This window comes from Macrotis lagotis, chromosome 1 (genome assembly GCF_037893015.1).
Source record: "Macrotis lagotis isolate mMagLag1 chromosome 1, bilby.v1.9.chrom.fasta, whole genome shotgun sequence".
NCBI classification, from domain to species: Eukaryota; Metazoa; Chordata; class Mammalia; order Peramelemorphia; family Peramelidae; genus Macrotis; species Macrotis lagotis.
In genome coordinates this window covers 780349799-780374799 of record NC_133658.1, presented here as the reverse complement: position 1 = coordinate 780374799, position 25001 = coordinate 780349799, and the positions used below count along the sequence as shown (strand labels likewise).

General features: G+C 32.5%; 1 protein-coding gene across 6 annotated transcripts in view; it reads right to left on the bottom strand.

The window, feature by feature from the left end:
* Positions 1-25001, bottom strand: part of GRIA4 (glutamate ionotropic receptor AMPA type subunit 4) — a 516976-nt gene that overhangs the window by 289385 nt on the left and 202590 nt on the right. For all 6 annotated transcript variants that reach the window (XM_074216584.1, XM_074216582.1, XM_074216585.1 and 3 more), the window contains one exon: positions 11360-11599. In XM_074216584.1, coding sequence (XP_074072685.1) covers positions 11360-11599 — 240 coding nt within the window. The remainder of the gene's footprint in view (positions 1-11359; positions 11600-25001) is intronic.

Here is a 25001-nt window from a genome sequence, read left to right as displayed (position 1 = left end):
TATCATTATTTTAATTTATAATTTTCTTTTGTCCTCAAATAGAAGTGTTTATACTATCTGGTGGGTGTTAAGTTCAGAATTTTTAAAATGTCAAACAAAATCAAAATCAAATTGACATAAAAATGATAGTGGAAAGAGTATAGCATTAATAGTCAAGGAGAGGGGTGGCTAGATGGCACAGTGGATAGAGCACTGGCCTTGGATTCAGGAGTACCTGAGTTCAAATTCGGCCTCAGACACTTAATAAGTACCTAATTGTGTGGCCTTGGGCAAGCCACTTAGCCCCATTGCCTTGCAAAAACTAAAAGAAAAATAGTCAAGGAGACCCTTGGTTGGTAGTTGATGCCTCTATGATCTTAGAAAATGATTTCAACTCTCTAGGCCTCAATTTCCTGATCTGAAAATAAAAAGTGGCTAAAACTAAATCATACTAACAGCTAAAGTCCTATGCTAATATGTTTTGCACCTAGAAGTAATATGTTCTGCACCTAGAACAAACATTTTCTGTCATTTTCTGTTTTTTATTTCAAAATTGCATATAAAATTGATAGAACAGAATAATTTCTGATTCTATGATCCTTACATATGAGTCAATATAGATTGTAAGCAAAATGAGGTTGAATAGCAAAAATGTTTTGAACATCACAGGTTAGAAATGTACCTAGATGCTGATGCAATTCATTAAGCCTTCATATTGTCATAGCCATGCAATGTTTTGAATATTTTGGTGTTGTTATCATCAAACTGATACTGAAAGGTTTGATGTAAAGCTACAGGAGTTTATTTTCTCATTGATTTTTTCTAGAGCATTTATTTTTATCAATGTGTTTGCAAAGATTTAAGGTCTTAGAAAAAAATCCTTTCTATATAAATCAGTGTTCAAATCTTCCTCAAATAAAGACTGTCGTAAATGTATTCCTTTCTAATACCTGCTCAGGATTAATACAGAAAAAAAATGAATGGTTTCCCCTTAGCTTTGAGAGGGCAATATGCCTTCACATAAAGCATTCTGTGTTACTGAATTCCTGGGGGCATGCTATGGGTAGAAAAAAGATTAAAAAGTTTTGGGGGATAATCTAACTCAGGGAAGCTTTCAATGGCCTCCAATTTAAAAAAAGTCAGAAAGGCAATGAGAAGTTGACCCATTGTGGCCTCTATCCAAGAGAGATTTGCAGAATGCTATGATCTTAACCTGACATCTTTACAAATAAGCAACATCTTAAAAGAAATTTTGAAAAGTTATAACTATATAATGTATTTTATGTGACCACTATTTCCATCAGTTCAGTGGGCTATTTTCATGGTACCATGAAAATCAGTGGTTCCAGTAATATTCCAAATAACTCACACAGATTTTAAAAACTGACTCAAGCAAATTAAAAAAGTACTAGAGTACCAATAATTGATGTGTTGAAAACCTTGTAAAACATTATCATTTGTCTATGATTATAGGTACACGACACCCTTAAATTTTCCCTTTCTTCCCTAGGGAATATCTCAAGGCAAAACTATTGAGAAATATTCAAAGGGACCAATAAATGTGCTTCCAGTGTAATCGTAATTATTTTTCTTGGAGCTCATGTGCAATACAGTTTTCCCAATATAGGAGTCTATGATATTATACTAATCTTATATATACCACTTCTTCATATTATAGCCCATGGAGTTTAGAATTGGACATTGATAAGTAAATTTTTGAAAAACAACTAAAATTCACAAGATTTGGAGCTATAAGAGAATAAGGAAATCAAAAAGTTTAATACCTCCATTTTACAAGGATGGAATATGGGTCCAGAGTTAAGTGATATGACCAGGATCACACAATATATTTTCTAAATGTGTTTGGGTTTTCAGGTTGTCTGTCTATTAACTTTCACTGCATGACATGACCATCCATCTTCCTTTCCTTATAGAGTGACTTAAGAATGTTTTTAAGCCTCTTGAATCTAAGTCCTCATTGGTAACTGGCTTTGACCTTTTATTCATCATATCTCATTCCATTGCCCTTGAGAGGCACTGAACATTTTTATTCTTCTGCTACAGTTACATTCTTTGATAAATAGACATATATCATCATTATTAGGAGATTACTAGTATTATAAAAAAGCATCAAGAACCCTGGAATTGTTAAAAAAGATGGAAATCCAACCTGATCTTATTTTCCTATTCAGTTCTCATTGACTATCAATCCTTAGAACTTAAATAGAAAAACTCTATAATGGCAATTCTTTCTTTTTTTCAAATTTCAAATGCCACTTTGAACCTTTCTTATTCACTGATGATGCATTATTTTATAATGGAGCTATTTTTGTCTTTTTGAACCTTTTGGAATGCTATCACCTCCATGAAGGTAGGTTTCAACTTTTAATATTGCCTTAGCATAAAAGAGGCACTTAAATTTTTGAGTAAATTCAAATACATCAAGTGAAATTGTGGAATGGTTCAAACATTTTGGTACTAATCTTGGATTTCATTTCAAACTTTATGGAGACTTAGCTCTTTCCTTATCTTTTAAATGAAATGATGTTGCTTATAAACTTCAATCAAACAGAACTGAAATCAAATAAGTCATGTTCTCAAAAAACTTATATTTTACTAAAGTACTTACATTCTACTACTTAGTAATATGTTCTGCACCTAGAAGGCACTTAATGTTCCTTATAAATGAAATTATGTGTTGATATGTATATGTTGATGTAGATAAACACAGATATGTATATATATATATATATATAATCTTCATTTACTCACATCAATAAACCATAAAAGATATAAAACTTTAAGATACATGTTTTCCTTAATTTAATATAGCTGTACATAGTATGAAAAAGGAAAAGTAAAATGATGGAATAGAAGAAGTAATGAGAAAGAGTTGAAATTTTTGAATGATCAGGTGAAGAATACCATATGTGGTCATTAAATTGCTAAAGATAATAATAAATTGGTGTATGGCAGCATTTTGAGTTTGTCTTGTTTTTGCCTTTTACCCTAATGCTGATATTTTGTCCTCAGTTTTTATGCATATTGTTCATTAATCAAAAAAGATAGTTTTATCAGGGAAGACATATTATTAAACTGATCATGCAATGAATATATTGCTGTATGCTATGTGCTACTTCCATTTTCTCCTCTTGCCTCTTGGTGTTTTGGTTTCCTTATTTAAATATTAACATATATAATTTTACAAATAATATAATGTCTTCTGTACTACTGATATAATACATTAAGTAAAGATCATTATTTATTCCTATAAAACATTACATTAGATTAGATTCCTATAAAAATTAGATTAGATTCCTATAAAATGTTAGATTAGATTGATTATGTGAGTTTATGCATTATTATGCATATAATAATAATATTTCATAATGGAAAACATAAGATACAGAAAGACAAGCTTTTCCAAAATTCTTCTTATTAATCCAAAAGACAGAACTTAGCAATCATGAAGCTATCAAAAACTAGATATGAAATCTCTTTAAGAGAAGTAAGAAGTCCTTTTTATTTTGAGCAACTATTATAGAAACACTAAGGCAAAAAATATTCAGGTTTTCTATAAGTATTTAAGTTGCAATTCTGAATTCAGGTTATTCCTGTATTATTTTCTATTTTGTGAAGAAATATACTTTTTGAGGTGAAGCATTTCTTTTCTCAGTATTTCTTTCCTATTAGAAAGAAAATATCTTTTTCAGACTTTGAATAGGCGTTGTTTCTGAATGGAAAAGATTTTATGGATAAGGAACTTAAAAACTGATTGCTTTGAAAAGTTGTTGAATATGGAAATAGTGCAAAAGAAAAGAAAATTGTTTCCTTTTTGGATAGCATGAATTCTTGATCTCACTTTACGGTGAAGCAAGAAATTTCTTTGAATGTGTTACCTTCCTCCCCATTTGTAAGGTAGAACACTGAACAAAGGCAGAAAAATGACTAAAACAAATAACATTTATTGTTCCTAATATGTTCCAAATGTTTTCCTGACTAGATCAGATTAATAATGGGTTGGCTCTTTTTTTCTTCTTCCTATGTCTCCCTATCAAGACCCTACTGATTTCTTGTTCCTTGCTCCAAAACTTTTGTGGAATAGGACTCATGATTAGAAGTCAACAATGAAGTTTTGAATGTAGTTTAAAAAATAGACATGATAAAGGGGCACATACACATTATGTGTATATTAGGAAGGAAAATTTTGCTTCATGCTAAGAACACAAACACTCATATGGAAATTCACAAACTTGAGAACAGGTAGATGTCAGACTATATTTCATTGAGATTAATGGAGATGATATTTTTCTAGGAGTATACTACAGACATAAATGTTGCTCTTCTAAAAACACATTACAAATTGGACAGAGAAGCAAGATATGACATACCAGAAATAAGCTAGTTATTTGCTTAAAGATCATCTGATTCAATTCTCAATTCTCTTTCTGAAAATTCCATTTCTTAGCTTAGAAGAAATAAAGAAATTGTTATTTGATTCTAACACAAAAGGAAGAATCTTCTGACAAATCTGGAATGATAGGAATGTTGAGAGAGAGTATGAAAACAAGTCATACATCTATTTTAGATTTTAGGCTCCATATCTAGGGAAATTACAAGATTCTAAGACTTTAAAATGGAAGATTGTTTAACAAGGATAGAGTGCTTTTAAAAAATTTTATTTCTATGATTTTGAATGATCTCTATAAGGAAAGTAGAAGAGATCTAATATTCTTCACTGGAACACGAAGATGATATTTATCTTGACCCACAAAATATAGATAAGGCTTTTAAGTACGAAGTATTTGAATGGGAAGTTTAGAAAGCAAAAATCCTAAGGGATATGAGAGTTGTGGAAGCCTACCTAAGGATGAAATTTAAAGACAGAATCAACTCGAAGAAGTTATCTATACTACTGGAGGTATCATCATCATCACAATCAATTAAATTGAAGGGGATTAAAACAGACTATTTCACACACTTCGATACAGAACCCCAGGCAAAGTCAAAATTTTTCAGGAAGAATATGTAAATTTATAAGGACTAATAGGTCAGATTTTGTGAATTGTCATAATAAAATGATATTCTGACTAACTCAAACTTATATTGTTAGAGATACTTAGATGCATCATAGAAGGGAAACTAATAATTTCCATGACTTTAAAATGTATTGATGCAAGTTCATAGCTCACAGCATGCATAATGCTTTATGAAAGGCTGTATGGGCTCCTTAATGCCTATAGTCAGTTATAGCTACAATTAGCTCAAAGTTTTAGCATATCATTAGCCAAAAAACTTTTGAGATGGAAAACTATTCAGATTTTTGAAAAGGAAGAAAAAGTTGGATTCTGTTAAATGTTACATGTAGTTATTTTGATGACTAACCTCAGAAAAATTCATTCATTCCACAAAATTCCTTCATTTTCTAAGCATTTATTTAATACCTGCTTTGTCCTTCAATCTCAGCAAAGATCATAACATCAGGGAGGTGATGCTATGACAAAAACATGAACTGGATTTGAATGAGGAGGTGCTGTACTGTCACCAGTCTCACTTTAACCTTCAGAATCATCTGGATCTAGTGATCATGACATGTATAAGAAAGGGTGGGACATATATTTAGACAAAATAGATGCACCACTTATTCTAGAAAGGATTGTAGATGCATACTTAATGAAGAAAGTGAAGACCACTGGGATGTAATAAAAGGTAACTAAGAACAAGTCAAAACAGACTGTTGATTAATTAGTCTATGAGTACAAGAAATATTCATGGGGAGTTCAAATTTGACCTCCAACACTTATAGTTACCTAGCTTCATGACCTTGGATAAGTTATTTAATCCAATGGCCTTGCAAACAAAACAAAACAAAACAAAACCCCCCAAAAAACCTTAATTATAAAAGAAAAAAATCTATCCAGCTTCAAAATATTTTTAATGTTAAAACAACCAATACATGGTGCTTTGTGATGCTTAATAAATGTCTATTGATTAATTCATTGACTCAGACCAGATCCATTTTAATTGAATTCAGAAATTCAGGTGCTAAATCAACCTTATAAACCATTATTAAGTATTGCCAATCTTATGTTGTTATTTTGTCAGTGACCTATACCAATGTTTTTCACTGATACAGAAAATGCCTAATGATGAACTACAGAAATTTACTTTTGATCCAGTTTGTTAAACATTTTTATCAATAGTTTGGATTAAGTTGGGGAAAATAAATTTTCTTTAAATTTTTGAATGATATAAAGCTGAATGAGAATACATTGGTTAAAAGAATCAGAATTTAGATATATCTAGATATGGATTGAATGTAGCATGATGAGATTTAATGTTGACAATTGTAATGCTTTGAATTAGATTTTTTTTTTAGATCAAGTGCAGGAGTATAAAATATCAGATATCTGGCTTAATTGCAATTCATGTAAAGAAGTCCTGGGGGTTTTTACTGACAGCTAATTCAGTATATATTTAAATGTGATTTGAATGCCAAAATAGATAATGTTATGTTAGGTTGTTTAAAGGTAATTGTTGAGTACAGAACAAGCCCGAAAGTCTCCTTATTATTTTCTTACATCTGGGCATTTGAGACTTAGCTTTGGGACCTATTTTGTAAGATGTTCACTGACAAACTAGAACTCTTTCTAAAAAGTATGAAAAGGATTCTGAGGAGATGGGAAATTTTGTTATATGAAGACTACTTGAAGAAATTAAAGAAGAGCAGAAAGGGGAAAGATATGATCATGCCTTCAAATATTTGAAGGGTTATATTGCAAAAGATGACTTAAACATTCTCCAGGTATCCCCAGAGGTAAGAAATAACTATGTGACTTCTGGGATCACATGAAGGCAGATTCAGGCTAAGTATAATAAACAAAATTTTTAATTAGCTGAAAAGGTCCATAAATGGAATGAAACATATAAAGAGGTGATCAGATAGCCATACTACTTGCATAATTAAGAATTGTCTGGACAAGTGTTGCTAAGGATTGTGAAGAAAGGTTTCCTACATATGAAACAGTAGTATACTATAGCATAATATTCAAAATTACATGAGTGAGGTGGTAGAAAAGACGGATCCATCTTACTATGATTAGTTATTAACACTGACCATATATCCTTCACACTGCAAGCTGATTCCAAAACTGTGAAATACAGGCTTATCTTGAATTACTCTGGGGAGAGTAAAGAGATAAATTGAAAAATATGGGGGAAAAAGAAGATGGGAAAAATAATAGAATTTAAGGACACAAAGAAAGGAAAATAAAGACTTTCTGAAAGGATTTGCAGGGACTCAGAAAAGGTCAACAAAGCTAAATTCACCAAAGAATGAAACAAAACCCAAAACTATACCCACGTTTTTCATACAACTTCAAATTCTGGTTTGTGTCTAAAAATCTCTGAGTTGGGAGCATATATAAGAATTTAATAATTTAGGGGGCAAGAATCTATTTTAAAATGTGACATTTTTGTCATTTAGAAAATTTTGGCCATTAACAGAAATAGATCATGCTTCAAGATAAAAGGAAAAATCTAGCATCTCTCCAATTCCACATACACATGTCTCTATATATGTGTGAGTGTATATATATTTATAAACACATATATTCTTTGGCATTTTTAATATATCATTTTATAATATTTGTCACAATGCTATAATAAAAATAAATATGACCTCTCCAAAATTAGAATTGGACTAACAATAATGGAAGTACATAAAAGTTGAAGTTTTAGGAAAATTACTATATGAAATATTATGAATGCAACACAGTGCTTGTCTTGGATATAAGGTCAACATCTTAGAACTTATATCAAATATTTAAAAAAGGTCAACAGAGAGATCCAAAATATTAAAATCAGCAGGTTCATATTTCTTCAGGTCATAGCTTCACCCTTTGTCCTGGCAATCATGGAAATAGAAACCACACAAATCATAAATAGCCATTTGCATGAAATAAGAAACAGGTGTACAATTCATTTTATAAACCTTTTGAAGTCCAAACAGACAGTATAGAGAGTACAAGGTTAAAGTGAATGCCTCTTAGGGGCAGCTAGGTGGCGCAGTGAATAGAGCACCGGCCCTGGGGTCAGGAGTACCTGGGTTCAAATCCGATCTCAGACACTTAATAATTACCTAGCTGTGTGGCCTTGGGCAAGCCACTTAACCCTGTTGCCTTGAAAAAACAAAACAAAACAAAAAACAACCTAAAAAAACTAAAGTAAATGATTTGTTCTTGAGGTAGTAAGGACAGAGAAGAGAATGGGGGCAATCATGAAATTTTAAAGGCAATAATTATTTTATCTTATTAGAAGGTCAAATAGATTAAACAGTTTCCTTAAAATAAACTTAATTAGGGGCAACTAAGAGGCACAGTAGTTTTAGTCCTGGAGTCATAAGGAGTTGAGTTCAAATTTGACCTCCAACACTTATAGTTACCTAGCTTCATGACCTTGGATAAGTCATTTAATCCAATGGCCTTGCAAAAAAACAAAACAAAAGAAAACCCCCCAAAAATCTTAATTATAAAAGAAAAAAATCTATCCAGCTTCAAAATATTTTTAATGTTAAAACAACCAATACATGGTGCTTCATGATGCTTAATAAATGTTTATTGATTAATTCATTGACTCAGACCAGATCCATTTTAATTGAATTCAGAAATTCAGGTGCTAAATCAACCTTATAAACCATTATTAAGTGTTGCCAATTTTATGTTGTTATGTTGTCAGTGCCCTATACCGATGTTTTTCACTGATACAGAAAATGCCTAGTGAAGATATTTTCTCTATAGATACAGTTTAGCAACTGTTATGTAACAGAATCTTCTTTGGGAGTTTTTTAAGTCACTAAGAAGTAAATTTACTTGCTCATACTTGTAAAAAATGGAATTCAAATTCTATTCTTCTTGACTCTAAAGCCAGGTCTCTATTTGCTATTCAATGCTACCTCTCTATTCTCTATTCAATACCACCTCTAGTAATTACAGATATTAAATATATTTTATACAACATATCATATATCATACATAATTATATTTTTCATATTTACATATTAATTAAAGAGATAATATTCTTCCCAAGACTACATAGAAAAGTTATCTTAGAAAGTATTTTTCCTTACCTGAAAACATGCTGAAGAGAGAACTGAAAATTTCTCTTTAAATTAAATGTACTGAGACAGATATGAATATTTAAATATTCATTTAAATGCACTGAATATAATTTGGTAAAGATAAAGTTATATATATATATATATATATATATATATATATATTTACTGATGTCTTACAAGTTATGAAAGTTGATAAAGAGTTAAAAAGTGATGCTCACCCAGGCAATTGAGAAGCACAGGGTAAGTTGTTGAATAGAATCTAACATAAAAGTACTATTAACAAAGAAGAACCAGATTTTTTAAAAAAAGTCATTGAAGTATGATAAAAGAGGAGTTTCACGTGACAAACACAGATATTACCAGTGAGCAATTTATTTTCCCCATTGGTATTGTCATATTAAGTGAATAGGAGAAGTTCCCCTTTGGGAAAATATGAACAAAATCTCTATAGGATGTAGAGACAAGAAAGGATTGTAATCTGCTAAATGAGAAGGAATATTTACATCAATGAAATCAAAGATTCATTTAAATGTTAGAATATTCTAAGATTTTCTAAGTATTGTATCTGAATGTGATTTTTTAAATGGCTTGTTTTGGGGAAAGCTATTGGTCTTAGAAAGTAGTTTGTACACAGACTGAAATTTTCGCAATAAGAGAAAAGAGGAGTTATTTGTCTAGATAGAATAATTGAAACTATGGGAGTTGGTGAAGTCACAAGTGAGAGATCTCATCAGCTGGAGTCATTATTATTTATTATGGTATTAATAAATAAATATTTGATAAAGGAATGATCTAGATAAAAAAAATAAGGAATAAGTCACCCAGACACTTCTATGAGACCAGAAGGATGCACAATCAATATGCCCTCTTGTGAGAAGGGGGACTGATCTTAAATAGCTGAACTTAAATAGAAAGACTAGTTTTATTGATTTGTTAATATTTTTTTTAACACAGTTCACTCTTCAACCTGAAGCACATTTAACAAAGTAGATAGAAATGAATAAAATTACAAAATTCTTTAGTATGAAATGCTTTAGATTTTTAAGAAATGAAGATGTCTCCCTTACTAATTACAAAATTGCAAGTTTGAAAGGGTAACTTTCTATGGAGGCTGTTCTAAATTAAGGGCAAAGTTCACACTTGGTATGAGATTGTCTACTGGGCCATATTGTCCATTTATAACTAAGCACATGAATTTTTATTTAATTTCTTTTAAATTCTGAAAATATTTTGAACATATAAATTTTATATGATTTTATATAATTTTATTTTTCATTTTTTAAAGGAAGTGCTTATCTTTAAAGTTATTTATATGGGAATGCATTATGCTTACTTGCTAATTGGAGTGATGCTTATCTAAGGAATATCCTCAAGATGTTTTCTACTTCAAATTTAATTGTGAATTCCCATTTTCTAACTTCAGCTGCATGATAAGATGAATGTACTTTAAAGAAAAATCAAACTTAAGTGTTTTGTTAATCATAGATTATCCTGACACCTATACCATGACATTATTATTTCAATATCATTTAATTTCTAGCCATTAGATAAAAACAGAATGAAGTGAAATGTGATAATTCAGGGACTAATTAAGTTATGGATTAAAAACTGAGGAAAGCAAATATACCAAATATAGAAAATTATCTTCTCTATCATTGTAACTCTAGTTTAACTTTTGACTGAATATATCACTAATCTCTGCTACCTGCAAAGCAGAGATAAAATGAAAGATGGCAAAAAGTACAGGAGACTCACCATCTAATCTCCTCTGACATTGACATGACCTTTCAATTACTCAATTCAATTATTTCAAACTTATTGCTATAGACTGTACTCTATATATTTTCAAAAAGTTTCAGATTCAGGAGAAAAATTACTGCCAAACTGGGAAAAAGCATATTTATTTATGACCTATAGAAAAAAATATCATCTCAGGAGTTAATAGAAATATTTTCAAAATTATCTTAGATTTGTTAAAGTTCCAAGTCCTTGGTTTCTTTTTAGAAAAGATAACCTGAATTTGAAGCATGTTCATTTAAAAACTCTCCCTAAGTAAAGAAGAAATTGCTTAGCATATAATTTAAAACAAAGAAACAAAAACAGAAAACAAATTGAAACCATTTCATGAATGCCTGCTTTTGGTCTTTCAAAGATTTCAATCCCTTTTGTTCAGTCATGATACAGGGATCCCAGAGAAACAGAACTGCCACTTTGGCTTGACATTTATAATTCTGCTGATAAAGAGAGTGGATTAAGACTTACCCCTATCTGTGTCATACAGGAAAACAAAACAGTTCCATTCATAGTGATCCAACAAACTCAAGAGTGCTCCTCGGAGAGAAGGTCTCAGTTGCAGCACAAATTGACTCTCCCCCTCAGTAGGGAAACTCGGTGTGATGAGGGAGATGTGTAAAGCACTGCAGAAAGAGGTCAAAGTATGCACTGACCTCTTATCATATAGTCCAAAAATGGCAAAAACTCCTCGAGAGTACTGGGAGCAAACTAAAACAAAAGGGAAAATTATAGTTAGCATATATTATAAAATTGTTTATTATAATGCTAATTTATCATGAAAGTGTCAGTCATATGATAAATCAAAATTACAGAGTAACTCAATAAATCTCAATTCTTGTATACATCTACTTGAGAGAATCAAAGATACAATCTGAAAAACTATAATTTTTATTTTAACTGTCTATTTTCCATATTTTGCATCTTATTGCTTTTCATCTTTGTCTTTAATCTTTTTTTTCATAAAATCACATTAACACATCATTTAAACAATCAATCAGTCAGTCTGTTCCTAGCAGTATGGAAAATCCTGAGAGGAAAACAAAAAACAGAAAATACGCTCACTGTCCTAAGGAGCTTACAACTTAGTTGAAAGCAAAACTAGCACAATGAAACTGTTAGAACATTAAAAAAAGTCCTTTTTGATTTTGACTAATAACGTATGTTGCTATCCAAATCCTATAGTCACTAAAGAATTACAAGATTTACTTTTTAAAATGAAATAGTCTAGAAACAGCTTAGTTGTTACTGTAATTTATCTTGTAACTATTCATCCTTTATTTTCAAAGAGGACTAATGACTTCATGAAACAGATGTAAGCTGCACAAACTTCCAGCCTCAGTCTTCCTTTTAGAAGTATCTGAGTTCAGTAGCATGATAAAAGTCAAGATGATTGGTGATAGCCTATTCTGACATCCTTGATGTCCGACCAAGCTCTAAGTAAGCCATGGTGATCCAGTCTCCCTCATGGATGTTGGAACAAATTGTTCTGGTTCTTCCATTCTGCTGGGGGAAGTTTTCACAAGTTTTGGGTAGACAATCCCCTACCTCACTGATGGGTTTGAGAGACCTCTTGATTACCCTCAACCTGGTTTAGACCATTTGTTGAGATAGTTTTACTGGGTTGTGGCTATTGTGCATGATTCTTGGAGCCAAAAGTAAAAGCTGGTGGACACTAAAGAGGTGGACACTAAAAGTGGATGAATAGATCCAGAGGTACTTGTTTTCCCTGAACATGCCAAAATTGTGAAAAATTTCCTAGACCAGCAAAAATGTTTAGATTTGACAATAATTTCTCTGTTTAACCTTCAGGAGGTTGTTTCTCCTTTCTGAACCTTAGTTTCCTTCTCTGTAAAATAATGGTAATGGACCAGATAATTTCTATGGGTCCTTTCAACTCTAACATTTTATGAATCTATGATTTTATTATGATTCTAATTTGAAACTTCTGTTTTAAATGAATTATCTTTCTTCCTAGGCAATATATACAACCTTTCTCTGATTCTGAAATCTGATTTACTACTGAACATAAATTCTTAATGGTCTTGCAGTAGCAATACGATTTTAAAAAGGTTTTCATTTTGATAGTGGAGGCTGGCAGTAGTATCTGGAAATCACTGCTAGGATATCTGTAATCCTTAATCAAAATACTGGGAAGCTAAGTGGTTTCTGGGAAGCACATAAATTCTGAACTTATTAAATCCTTTCACCTTGAAGTAGTTTCTATGAGGTATCAATAGGTAAATTGATATATTGCCAGACCTTATTGTTCTTTCTCTGTTTGTTATCCCTCTCTGGGAGTTGTTTTATATGAATGAAAAAGAAACATCTCAATCCTTATATTTAGTGAAATTTTCCTAACTGCATGACAGGATATAAAGCTTAAAATTAAAAATAAATAAATAACATTCATTATTTCATTAATACTGTGTACAACACAACACTATGTACTGATGGAGATACAAGGAATTTGTATCTAGATAACTATATGTACAGTATTACATGATGATGATGTTTGTCCTTCATTCTCGAAGAAGATGAAGACATCAGGGAGATGATTCAAGCACATGAATTGGATTTGAGTGAGGGGATGCTCTGCTAAGTCACTAGTCTCACTTTCTCCTCCAGAGCCAAATGAGTCCAGTGGCCAGATATGAATCACGATAACTGGAGGTGGTCTGGATGTGAGGCACTCAGTGAATTGACTTAACTAAGGTAACACAGCTAGTATTTAGCAAGTGTCTGAGGCGGATTCCAACTCCTATCCTCCTGACTCCAAGGCCAGTGCTATATCTACTGTGTCACCTACCTGCCCTTCAGTTTTATATGACGTTAATTAGAATTACAAACTTGTCCATTGTTCTTGAAGAAGATCATAATATTAGGATATAATGCTATGATATACAAGTGAATTGGAGGATTGTGTAAAGTCACCAGCCTCACAAGTGTGTCAATGAATAGAGAATCAGCTCCTGGAGTCAGGTGACCTGAATTCATATGTGGTTCTAGATACCTTACTGTATGGATCCTAGACAAGTCACTGAACCCAGTTTGCCTAGCAAAACAAAACAAAACCAAAAAACCAAAGTAATGTGTTATATGAGTTCTGTGGTCTGTAAGCATAAAGATTCATCTTCCTGAGTTCAGATCTGGCCTCAGAAACTTAACAAGCTATGTGATCCTGGGAAAATCATTTAACCTTGTTTGTCTAAGATCCTTATCTGTAAAAATTAGCTTGAGAAGGATATAGCAAACAACTTCAGTATCTTTGCCAAAAGCAACCTCAAATAAGGTCATAAAAAGTCAGACAAGACTGAAATGACTAAAAAAATAATAAAATACATATATATGTATATGTGTGTATGATCATTTTTCTTATTCAATGAGTTCATTTGGAAATTGTCATGTAAATAAAATAAACAAGTATTTGAACTGATTCTGAAGGATAGGAAGAATTTCAAAAGTCAAAAATTGAGGAGAAAATTCTAAGCAAACAGAATAATATAAGCAAAGTAATGGGGGAGAGGGGCATAAATGTAAAATGTGTATTCGGATGACAGAGTTGCTCAGTTTAGCAGGACCATAGTAGTAATAAGAAAAAGGAAGAATGATAGGGTGGCACCAGGTGACTTAACTTCTTGAATGTCAGGTAAAATAATTTTAACTTTATTTGGATTTATCACATCATTGTTTTGCTCCATAATTATATTTAGGAGGTGATAAGGACCAATGATGAATGGAAAAATCATTTCCAGGTCAAGTCATGTAAAAAACAGTTACTCCAGCTGTGATGAGAGGTATTGAAGAAGTGAAATAATATAGTCATTAAAATTTGGAAGAAAGTAATTATAATAGTGCAGGTAGATTGGTCATAAGGACTTGGTCCTTTTCTACTTAACCTGTCCTCAAGCTGCTTACTGACTTTCCAGGAGGAAAAAGGATTTAATCTGCACACTTTGAGTGCTTTTAAAACTCTAGGGCTGGGGTGGGGGTAGCTAGGTGGTGCAGTAGATAGAGCCAGAGCCCTGGTCCTGGAGTCAGGAGGACTTGAGTTCAGATATGATATCAGAGACTTAATAATTACCTAGCTGTGTGATCTTAGGCAAGTTACTAAACACCATTGCCTTGGGGGAGGGGAACAAAAACTCTAGGACTGTATGAGAATTCTTTCACTTTCAAGATTTCTCAATCTTAAATTGGTGACACCTATCCTCTGGGTACATTTTGGTGCTCATGAAGGGACATTGAAGCTGGACCTGGACTTCTAGGAGGTGAGAGAAACTTGAACCTAGGCCATCTTTCCCAGATGAGAACAGATTGGACTTTTAGCAAAAAAAAAATCCTTTTTACTTGGCCTCTCTCTTTCTTACAGGAGTCTATGGGGAGGAGGCTGTCAGGGCAATCATGGTAGGAGGCTGTGTTTGTGAGCCAGGATTGACTAAATCAACTGGGATGCCAGTACTGTGTCACCCTTGTTGTCATCTCTATTGGTACTGTGTTGGGCTGGTGAGGGCCTGTTGTGAGTCTAAATTGTGACCTTTTGGGAGCCTTGAAGTAAGCATAACTTGTCTTGGGTATCCAAAAACACTCTGAGAAACACTTTTTTTTGACTAAGAGTTTGAATGGAATTTCTGAGAAGTAGCTTGGCTAGTTGTCCCTCTGACTCTGTTTCTGTCTCTGTCTCTGAGGAAAGAGGACTAGAATAACACATTTTCTCCTTCTTTATAATCCCCCCCTTCCAGATGACAGTGGGGAAGGGGGAGGAGGGGAACAATCCTTACTTCTAGAACCCAGAAGTTTTATCCTTGACCCAGCTGTAATGCATTTCTATACTATGATAAGGTTAAGTTCCCAACCCTGCTCATGACCCATGACTGTCTAGGGGAACACCCCAAGCCTTCTTCCTGGGTTGGGGAAGGAAGTGGGATGAACAGCCTCTTTCCTAGGCCTACTTATGGTGCTCAATCCCATCCCGCATCTCCTTAAGGTTTTTACTCTAGACTACCCAGAGTTTGGGCTGAGGAGAGCCCCATCCTTGGGGGAGGGCATGAAGCTTGATAATGGCTTGCCATCATTTGATTAGAAGAAAATAAAAGTGAAGAATTATATTCTATATGGGAGCTGATAATATGAAGGCTAATTTATGTACTCTTTCTGGGACTGGGAAATCCAGATTCCATTTTAATTAAGCTCTGTGCTAATAAGCTAAGACTATGTGTTTTAAAATGTGTACTATCATTGCAAATTGGGTTTGATCTTCTGGGCAAAGTAACTTAAGAATGCATTCAGTTATATCAAATAATTTTAATTACTGATGGACATCTTAATATAAAAAATTTAAAATCTTAATATACAATATGAGTTTCATCCAGAAAGTCTAATTGACCCTAAAATTATTTTTCTGACAGGTCTTAAATGATTTGATTAAAAAATAATAATGCATATATATATGTATGTGTGTGTATATTTAAAATAGATTTTAAATCAGAGATCTTTGTGTAGTTTTCAGTGAGTCTTTTCACTTCTCTCCTCTGGCCAGGAGAACTGAGAAAAGATCACTAGATTTGGGATTTAAGTGAGCTGGCCAAAGCCCCTAAAAATCTCACTACAAAAGTGGATCAATGTTGCTCCTAAAAGAATTGTGTCCATGTGTGTTTATGCATGTTGTGTACATCTGTCTAAATACAGTGTGTAATTCAGATCTGAAATGATTCCTGATTGTTAAACTGAATTCATTTATATCACAGTGAAAAAGGAATGAAAGTTCTGGAATATTTATTCCTTTTATTTTGTGTTTTTTGGATTTGTTTGTAAAAGAGTAATTTAAAATAATCAATAATCGAGTTAGGATCTAAGTTAGAATGTCATCCCAAAGGCTAGTTCATCACTAGAAAAATTTAATATTATAAACAATTTATTCTCTGTTAGAAATTACAAAGGCAATATCTCCCTTTAAATCAAATTAATAGATTTCCAACCAAGATGGCAGAAAGAAACACTATTTTGAGTTCTTCTGACATTCCCTCAGAACTAACATGAACTAAGTCTCTTAACAGATTTTGGATCCACAGAACCCAGAGAAGAATCGAGGGGAACATCAAGCAACAAGGTCTGTCACAGGGAGCATGGGCAGAGAACAGAGACCCAGTGCAGGAGCAGCCGGATGAGGCCAGGGAACTAACCTGAGAAAAGCAGTGGAAGTGTTTGCTGTGGGCTTGGCATGTGGAGGAGATTTCCAGCATATCAGCCAGATATCTATACAGTAAGCTCTACTGGTTTGTAAGATCAGTGGCAAGTCCCCATGTTTCCAGCTGAGTACACCCTCCCTTTTTTCTGTAGGAGGGCTTGACTTTCTCCAGAATAAACATATTAAGAGCTCCCAGGTATATATACCTTGCCCCAAGACCTGGATGTGGGTGGCAGATCTCCCCAAGCTCTGATTGCTTATAAAGTTAATTAACTTTATAATATGAAGGCCCAGCCCAGATTGGGTGAGGACAGCCCAGATCCTGTCACCCCCTCCTCAGCCTCCCCACCCCAGACCTAGAGAGTGGGCCACTAATCAACATTACAGACAATATAGAGAAAGTTTCTGGGGCCTGTTATAGGCTGGCCCATTGAGAAACCCCCAGGAGTTCCTATCCCCAGTGACCAAGGCCTTTAGGAATCTCAACAACACAGGTCTGTGAACTAGACTCTCCCCCAACATAAGACCCTAGGGAAAGGGTACAAAATGAAGAAAGGCCATTGCAAAGCAGGGTCCATTGAATGTTACCTTGAAGCCAAGGATCTTAACTCAGAGATAACTGGAGAATAGTCCAGAAAGACATCTTAGAATAGATCAGAAAGGAGTTTAAAAATCAAATGGAAATACTGGGAAAAGAAACCCAAGAGGTAATTAACACTATGCAAGGGAAAAGTATCTTACAACAAGAAAGAAATCATTTGAAAATACAATTGGATGACTACAAAAAGAAAACAATTCTCTGAAAAACACAATTGGACAAATGGAAAAAGATAACAACTCCCTCAAAAATATAATTAATCAATTGGAAAAGGTAGGTGACAGAAACTTTTCTCTAAAAAAAATTGGAAACTGTGGAAACTGATGACTTCATGAGACACCAAGCATCTGTTAAGTAAAATTTAAAAAATGAAAAAAAGAAGAAAATGTAAAATAACTCTTTGGCAAAATAACTGACCTGGAAAATAGATCCAGGAAAGATGGTTTAAGAATAATCGGACTTCTTGAAAATTTTGAAGAAAAAAACAAAAGCCTGAACTCTGAGATATTTCAGGATATAATGAAGGAAAACTGCCTTGATATCCTGTAATCAGAGGGCAAAATAGACATTGAAAGAACACATTCACCCTCTCCTGAAAGGGATCCTAAAATGAAAATACCAAGGAATATTGTGGCCAAACTCCAGAACTAGCAGATCAAGGAAACAAGTCTGCAATCAGCCAGAAAGAAACAATTCAGATACCAAAGAGGCACAATCAGGGTTATACAGGACCTGGCTGCACCAACATTAAGGGATCAAAAGGCCTGGAATATTATATACAAGAGAGCAAGGGAGTGTGAATTATAGTCAAGAATTCACTACCCAGCAAAACTGAGCCTTCTCTTTCAGGGGAGAAGATGAACATTTCAAGATATAGTGGACTTTTAACTTTTCTGTTGAAAATTGGTCTTCAAATAAGAGACTCAAGAGATACATGAAAAGGTAAAGAGGGGAAAGGAAAGGGGAAAAACTTATCCAATAAGATGAAACTGGCTATATTCCCACCTGGGAGGAAGATTCTCATAATTCTTGAGAATTGTAACTCTCTTAAAGGGAATATACTTAGGCAGAAAGAATGGACATATCTATGACTTTAATGGAATGATTTTAAAAATAAAATCTTATTATAAAGGAATGGAAAATAAAGAGATAGAAGTAATGGGGAGATTGAATTGGGTAAATTACAAAACACAAAGAGGTACAAAGAACCAATTTCAACAGAGGGTAAGAAGGGAGGAGATGAGAACTGCCTGAAACTTACTCTCATCAGATTTGGCTCAAAGAAGTATTAACAAACACAATCAGTTGAATTTGGAAACTTATCTTACCTTTCAAATATAAAGAGGGGAATGGGGGGGAGGAAGAAAGGGAAAGACTGACAGAAAGAAGGGGAAGAAGGAGGGGTAAAGGGAAAGAGGAAATAAAAGGGAGGGGGTTGGTTAGAATTGGGTCAAAACATTGAAGGAGGTGGAACTCAGAAGCAAAATACTTGGGAAAGAGGGATAAAGTTAAAAAAGGGGAAAATACAAATAGAGGGAAGATAGCATGTAGTAGTAATTAGTAATTATAACTGAATATGAATGGGATGAGCTTTCTCATAAAATGTAAGCAGATAGCAGAGTGGATTAAAAACTAGAATCTTACAATATGCTACTTATAAGAAATGCATTTGAAAAAGAGAGATACATAAAAAGTGAAGGTAAAAGACTGGAGTAGAATTATTGTTTCAGCTGATGTGAAAAAAGGCAGGGTTAGCAATCCTTATCTTAGACAAAGCAGCTGCAAAAATAGATCTCATTAACAGAGATAAGGAAGGAAACTATATCCTCTTAAAAGTTACCATAGACAATGAAGTAATTTAAATACTAAATATGTATGCACCAAGCAGTATAAATCCAAATTCTTAGAGGAGAAGCTGAATGAACTACAGGAGGGCATGGACAGAAAATTACTGATGGGAGGCCTCAGCCTCCCTCTCTCTCAGGATTAGATAAATCTAACCTTAAACAAGAAAAAGTTAAGGAGTTGAATAGAATGTTAGAAACTTAGACATGATAGACCTTTGGAGAAAATTGATTGGGGATTGAAAGGAATATATATATATATATATATATATGTATGTATTTCTGTAGCACATGGCATTTACACAAAAACTGACCATATACTAGCATATAAAAAACTTCATAATCAAATGCAAAAAGTCAGAAATAGTGAATGCATCCTTTTCTCACCTTGACACAATAAAAATCACATGTAATAAAGGACCATGATGAGATATACTTAAAACTAATTGGAAACTGAATAACCTAATTTTAAAGCATAAGTATATCAATCAATAAATCATAGAAAGAATTAGTGATTTATCCAAGAAGATGACAATAATAAGACAATATACCAAAACTTATAGGATTCAGCTAAAGCAGTTATTAGGGGGTATATTATATCCCTAAATGCTTAAATATATAGAATGAAGGGGAAATCAATGAACTGATCATGCAATTAAACAGTTAAATAACAAATTAAAAGTCCCAGATTACATAGCAAATTAGAAATTCTAAAATTTAAAGGAAAAATTGATAAAATTGAAAGCAAGAAAGTTATTGAACTAATAAATGAAATGAAAGTTGGCTTTATGAAAAAACTAATAAAACAGATAAACATTTGGTTTATTTGTTTTAAAAAAAGAAAGAAGAAAACCAAATTACTAATATAAAAAATGAAAAAGGGGAATTCACCAATAATAATTAAGAACTATTTTGCCCAAATATATGCCTATAAATTTGATAATCTAAGTGAAATATAAATTGCCCAAGTTAAAAGAAGAAAAATTAAATACCTAAATAATCCTATCTTAGAAAAAGAAGTTCAATAAGCCATCAATGAATAACTAAGAAAAAATCTCCAGGGTCAGATGGATTCACAAGTGAATTCTAATAAAAATTGAAGGAGCAATTGATTCCAATTCTCTATAAACTATATGAAAAATAGGTGAAGATGGAACTTAGTCTAATGTCTCCTATGACACCAATATGGTTCTGATATCTAAACCAGGAATAATCAAAACAGAGAAAGAAAATTATAGACCAATTTCCCCAAGGAATATGGATGCAAAAATCTTAAATAAAATATTAGCAAAATAATTACATCGTTATCTCTAGAATAAATCACAATAACCAATCAGGATTTATTTCAGGAATACAGGGTTGGTTCAATATTAGGAAAACTACCATCATAATTAATTGTATCAATAACAGTCTTAACAATTCAAATGATTATCTCAATAGATACTGAAAAAACCTTTGACAAAATGCAGCACCCATTCCTAATAAAATACTAGAGAGCATAGGAATAAATGGATTATTCCTTAAAATTATATATATATATATATATATATATATATATATATATATATATATATTTCTGAAACCATCAACAAGCATTATATGCAATAGGGATAAGCTAGAAACATTTCTAATGAGATCTACCTGCCAAGGCAGACTTAGAAACTCTATGAAAACAACTATAAAACAGTTTTCACACTAATAAAATCAGATCTAAATAACTGAGCAAATATCAACTGCTCATGGATAGGCCGAACATAATAAAAACAGATAGGACTGACATAATAAAAATGACAATTACACTAAATTAAACTACTTATTTAGGGCCATACCAATCAAACTTCCAAAAAATTACTTTAGTGAGCAAGAAAAAATAATAACTAAATTCATATAGAGGAAGAAAATGTCAAAAATATCAAGAGATTTAATAAAAAAAGCAAAGGATGGTGGCTTAGCCATACCAGATCTAAAATTATATTATAGAGTACCAGTTATTACAACTGTCTTGTACTGGCCAAGAAATAGAGTGGTGGATCGGTGGAATAGATTGGTTGCAAAAGAAATAGCAGGAAGTGATTATAATAATCTACTGTTTGATAAACCCAAAGATTCCAGCTTCTGGGATAAGAACTCACTCTTTGAAAAAAACTGCTGGACAACCTGGAAGATAGTATGGCAGAAACTAGAATTAGTTCATCATCTCATAAACTATATCAAGATAATGTCAAACAGAGTGCAGGATTTTGACATACAAGACAATATTATAAGCAAATTAAGAGAACAAGGAATAGTTTATCTTTCAGATCTATGGAAAGGGAAGCAGTTCATGACCAAAGAAGAGAGAGAAAACATTAAAAAAAATAGACTGGATAATTCTGATTACATTAAATTACAAACAAAATCACTGTAACCAAGATCAAATGGAATGCAGTAAATTGGGAAACAACTTTTTGTTACTAGTGTTTCTGAAAAAGCACTTATTTCTAAAATATATAGAACAGAATGCATAAAAGAAAATATTGTATATATATATACATATTTATCATAATACATGTATACACCCATATATATGTAATATTTTATATATATCCTTTGGAAAATAAATACATTAATAGATTGTGTTTTTCAAAACTACAACAAAGATACATTGACCTAAGTAGGATACAGAGAACTTTCAGCAAAAATATATTTGAATTCTGAAGGGGATATATAAAAATTTTATTAATTCCTCTTATTCTAGGTTGTTTTTTTCAAATGAAGACAAGGTGGGGGGGGCTCAGTTTTTCTAAGTCAGAGAGCCAGGAGTACCTCCTCTGATGATTGAATAAATTTAAACAAAATCAAATTTATTAAAAAAAAGTAATTCCCCATTTAAGAAATGGACAAAGGATATGCGAAGACAATTTTCAGAAGAGGAAATCAAAGGTATCTATAGTCATATGAAAACTACTCTAAAGCATTATTGATTAAAGAAATGCAAATTAAAGCATCTCTAAGGTACCACCTCACATCTCTCAGATGGACCAATATGACTTGAAAGGATAATGATCAATGTTGGAGAGAATATGGGAAATCTGGAGCACTGATGCATTGTTGGTGGAGGCGTGAACTGAAGCAACCTTTTTAAGAGAGCAATTTGGGAATATGCCCAAAGGGCAATAAAAATGTGCATGCCCCTTGATCAAGGAACACCTTTACTGGGTCTATACTCTGAAGAGATTTTGAAAAAGGATAACACCCCCACATGTACATAAATATTCATTTATGCATCTGGATTAACTCTAATTTCATGATGCTGGTTGATATAATTAGTCTCTCTTCTCCCATCTTTCATTTACTTCCATTTTTATTTCACTCACTTCTATTTCTCCATTTGATTTTCTATACTCACATGCCAGTCTGACTTGCTTAGTTACACTTGTCTTCGAAACCTACTAACCAAGAATTTGGGCTAGTTTGTCCAGGATCTAACTTCTGGCTACTTTTTTATCCAATTTAAATCTTTCTATGTGAACTTTCCATTTTGTTGAAACTCTCTTAAGTAAAACTTGCCTTTTATTTTGTCCTCTATCTTTATATCTCAGTTTGACTATAAAATTATTTCATATTTTAGGACAGTTAGCAGGCACAGTGGTTAGAATGCCAGGGTTGTAATTAGAAAGACTCATCTTCCTAAATTGAAATCTCACCTCAGACACTTACAAGCTGTGTGATCCTAGGAAAAACATTTTACCCTGTTTGCTTGAGTTCTTTATCTGCAAAAATTAACATGAGAAGGAAATAATAAACTACTCCAGTATCCTTGCCAAAAAAACCCTCAAGTGAGTTCATGAAGAATCAGACAAGACTGAAACAACCCAACAATAACAAAATACACATATAGGTATATGTCTTTGATCAATTTTCTTATTCTTCAATGACATCAATTTAGAAATTGCTATGTAAATAAATATAATAAATATATGCCATTAATCCATTCATCTTTAACAAAAAGTGTTGATTAGCTAAATGTATATTTTCTCATAAGCTTATCAAATATCAGATTCTCTACTATCATGTTCCGGACATCAAGTAAATCAAATTATTATATGTAATCATTGATAGCACTACAAGAGAATAAAATTTAAGGGATAATTATTAATTGCTTAGTATATACAAGGAAGTGTTCTAAGGAAAGGGTTTACTAAGACACAAACAAAATATTCTATTCTGAGAAGGAGTTTACATTATACTGAAGTGAAATTTATAGCCCAATAAATAACCTTTATAACTTTGAGTAGGTCATCCTGGGCCTCAATTTTCTCATCTTTATAAGAACTATTGTCATTATGCTAAATGGTTATAGCAGATGTTCTCTGAGTTCTCTTCTAGTCCTACATTTACATTCATATGAAAATAATTGTAATAGTTGGTTGAATTTAATGTTTCCCAAAGTGGGACTCCTAAAACCCAGGGCAGATAAAGAACTTAAAAATATGTGAACCATAGTTCTAAATTGTCCATTTGACATCATCTTTACAAATTATTCTTTATGGTATGTCACTTAATTTTCTTTCTTTTTTGCCATAGTAGATCTTCTTAGAGATCAAATATCAAATCCAAAACAGAGAAAACTGCTAGTACTTAATACTTTTGCTTTTATTTTTAAAAATCAATGAAATCATAGGTCTAGTTCCTAGCTCCACTCCCTCCCCTGAACTCTTTTTGTATGCAGAACATTATACTAAGATGTCATGATATTTAAGAAATTGTTAAGATGTAGTTTATACTAGTAACATTTTGTCGGTTCAGAAATGGCTGTGGGGTGGAAAATTGAGAGCCAAATTTATCTATTTTGTGCTTAACACATGGTGAGTGCTCGGCACATTTGTTGAGTTCACCATCTTTTGATAGATAGTGATATGCAAAACTTTAAGAAAATGTCAATTAGAGTATATTGCAGGACATAAGGTATAAATAATCTCTAGACTTGTTGCCTTAGCTAAGAAAAAGGAAATGACATAAAGCTATAGGCAGAATTTTTTTTCTCCTCTCATCTTCTTCACTCCCTTTTCATTCCTTCATCCATTCTATTGCCTTGTATATATGCAGCACACACCTTTTCCACTCTTGCATGATATCACTTTTTTTGCAAGATAATGGAGTTAAAGGAATTGCCTAAGGCAAACAGTTAAGCAAGTATTACGTGTCTGAGATCACATTTGAACTCAGGTCTTCATGGCTTCAGTGTTCTATTCACTGTGCCACCTAACCTCCCCCCGATGATATCACTTCTAAATGTAACTTCAAAACTCCCCAATAGAGAGAAATGAGATATCAAATACGTATTAGATTGAAAGGCTACATTACTTATTTTATGTACAAATTTTCTGTTATATATCTAAATGTATCAAAATATTTTATCTGAATTTTATCTGTGTTGGATTCTTAAGGTTGAATGATTTCTATATTAACAAGATTTTACTTTTATCATAAATTATATAATTT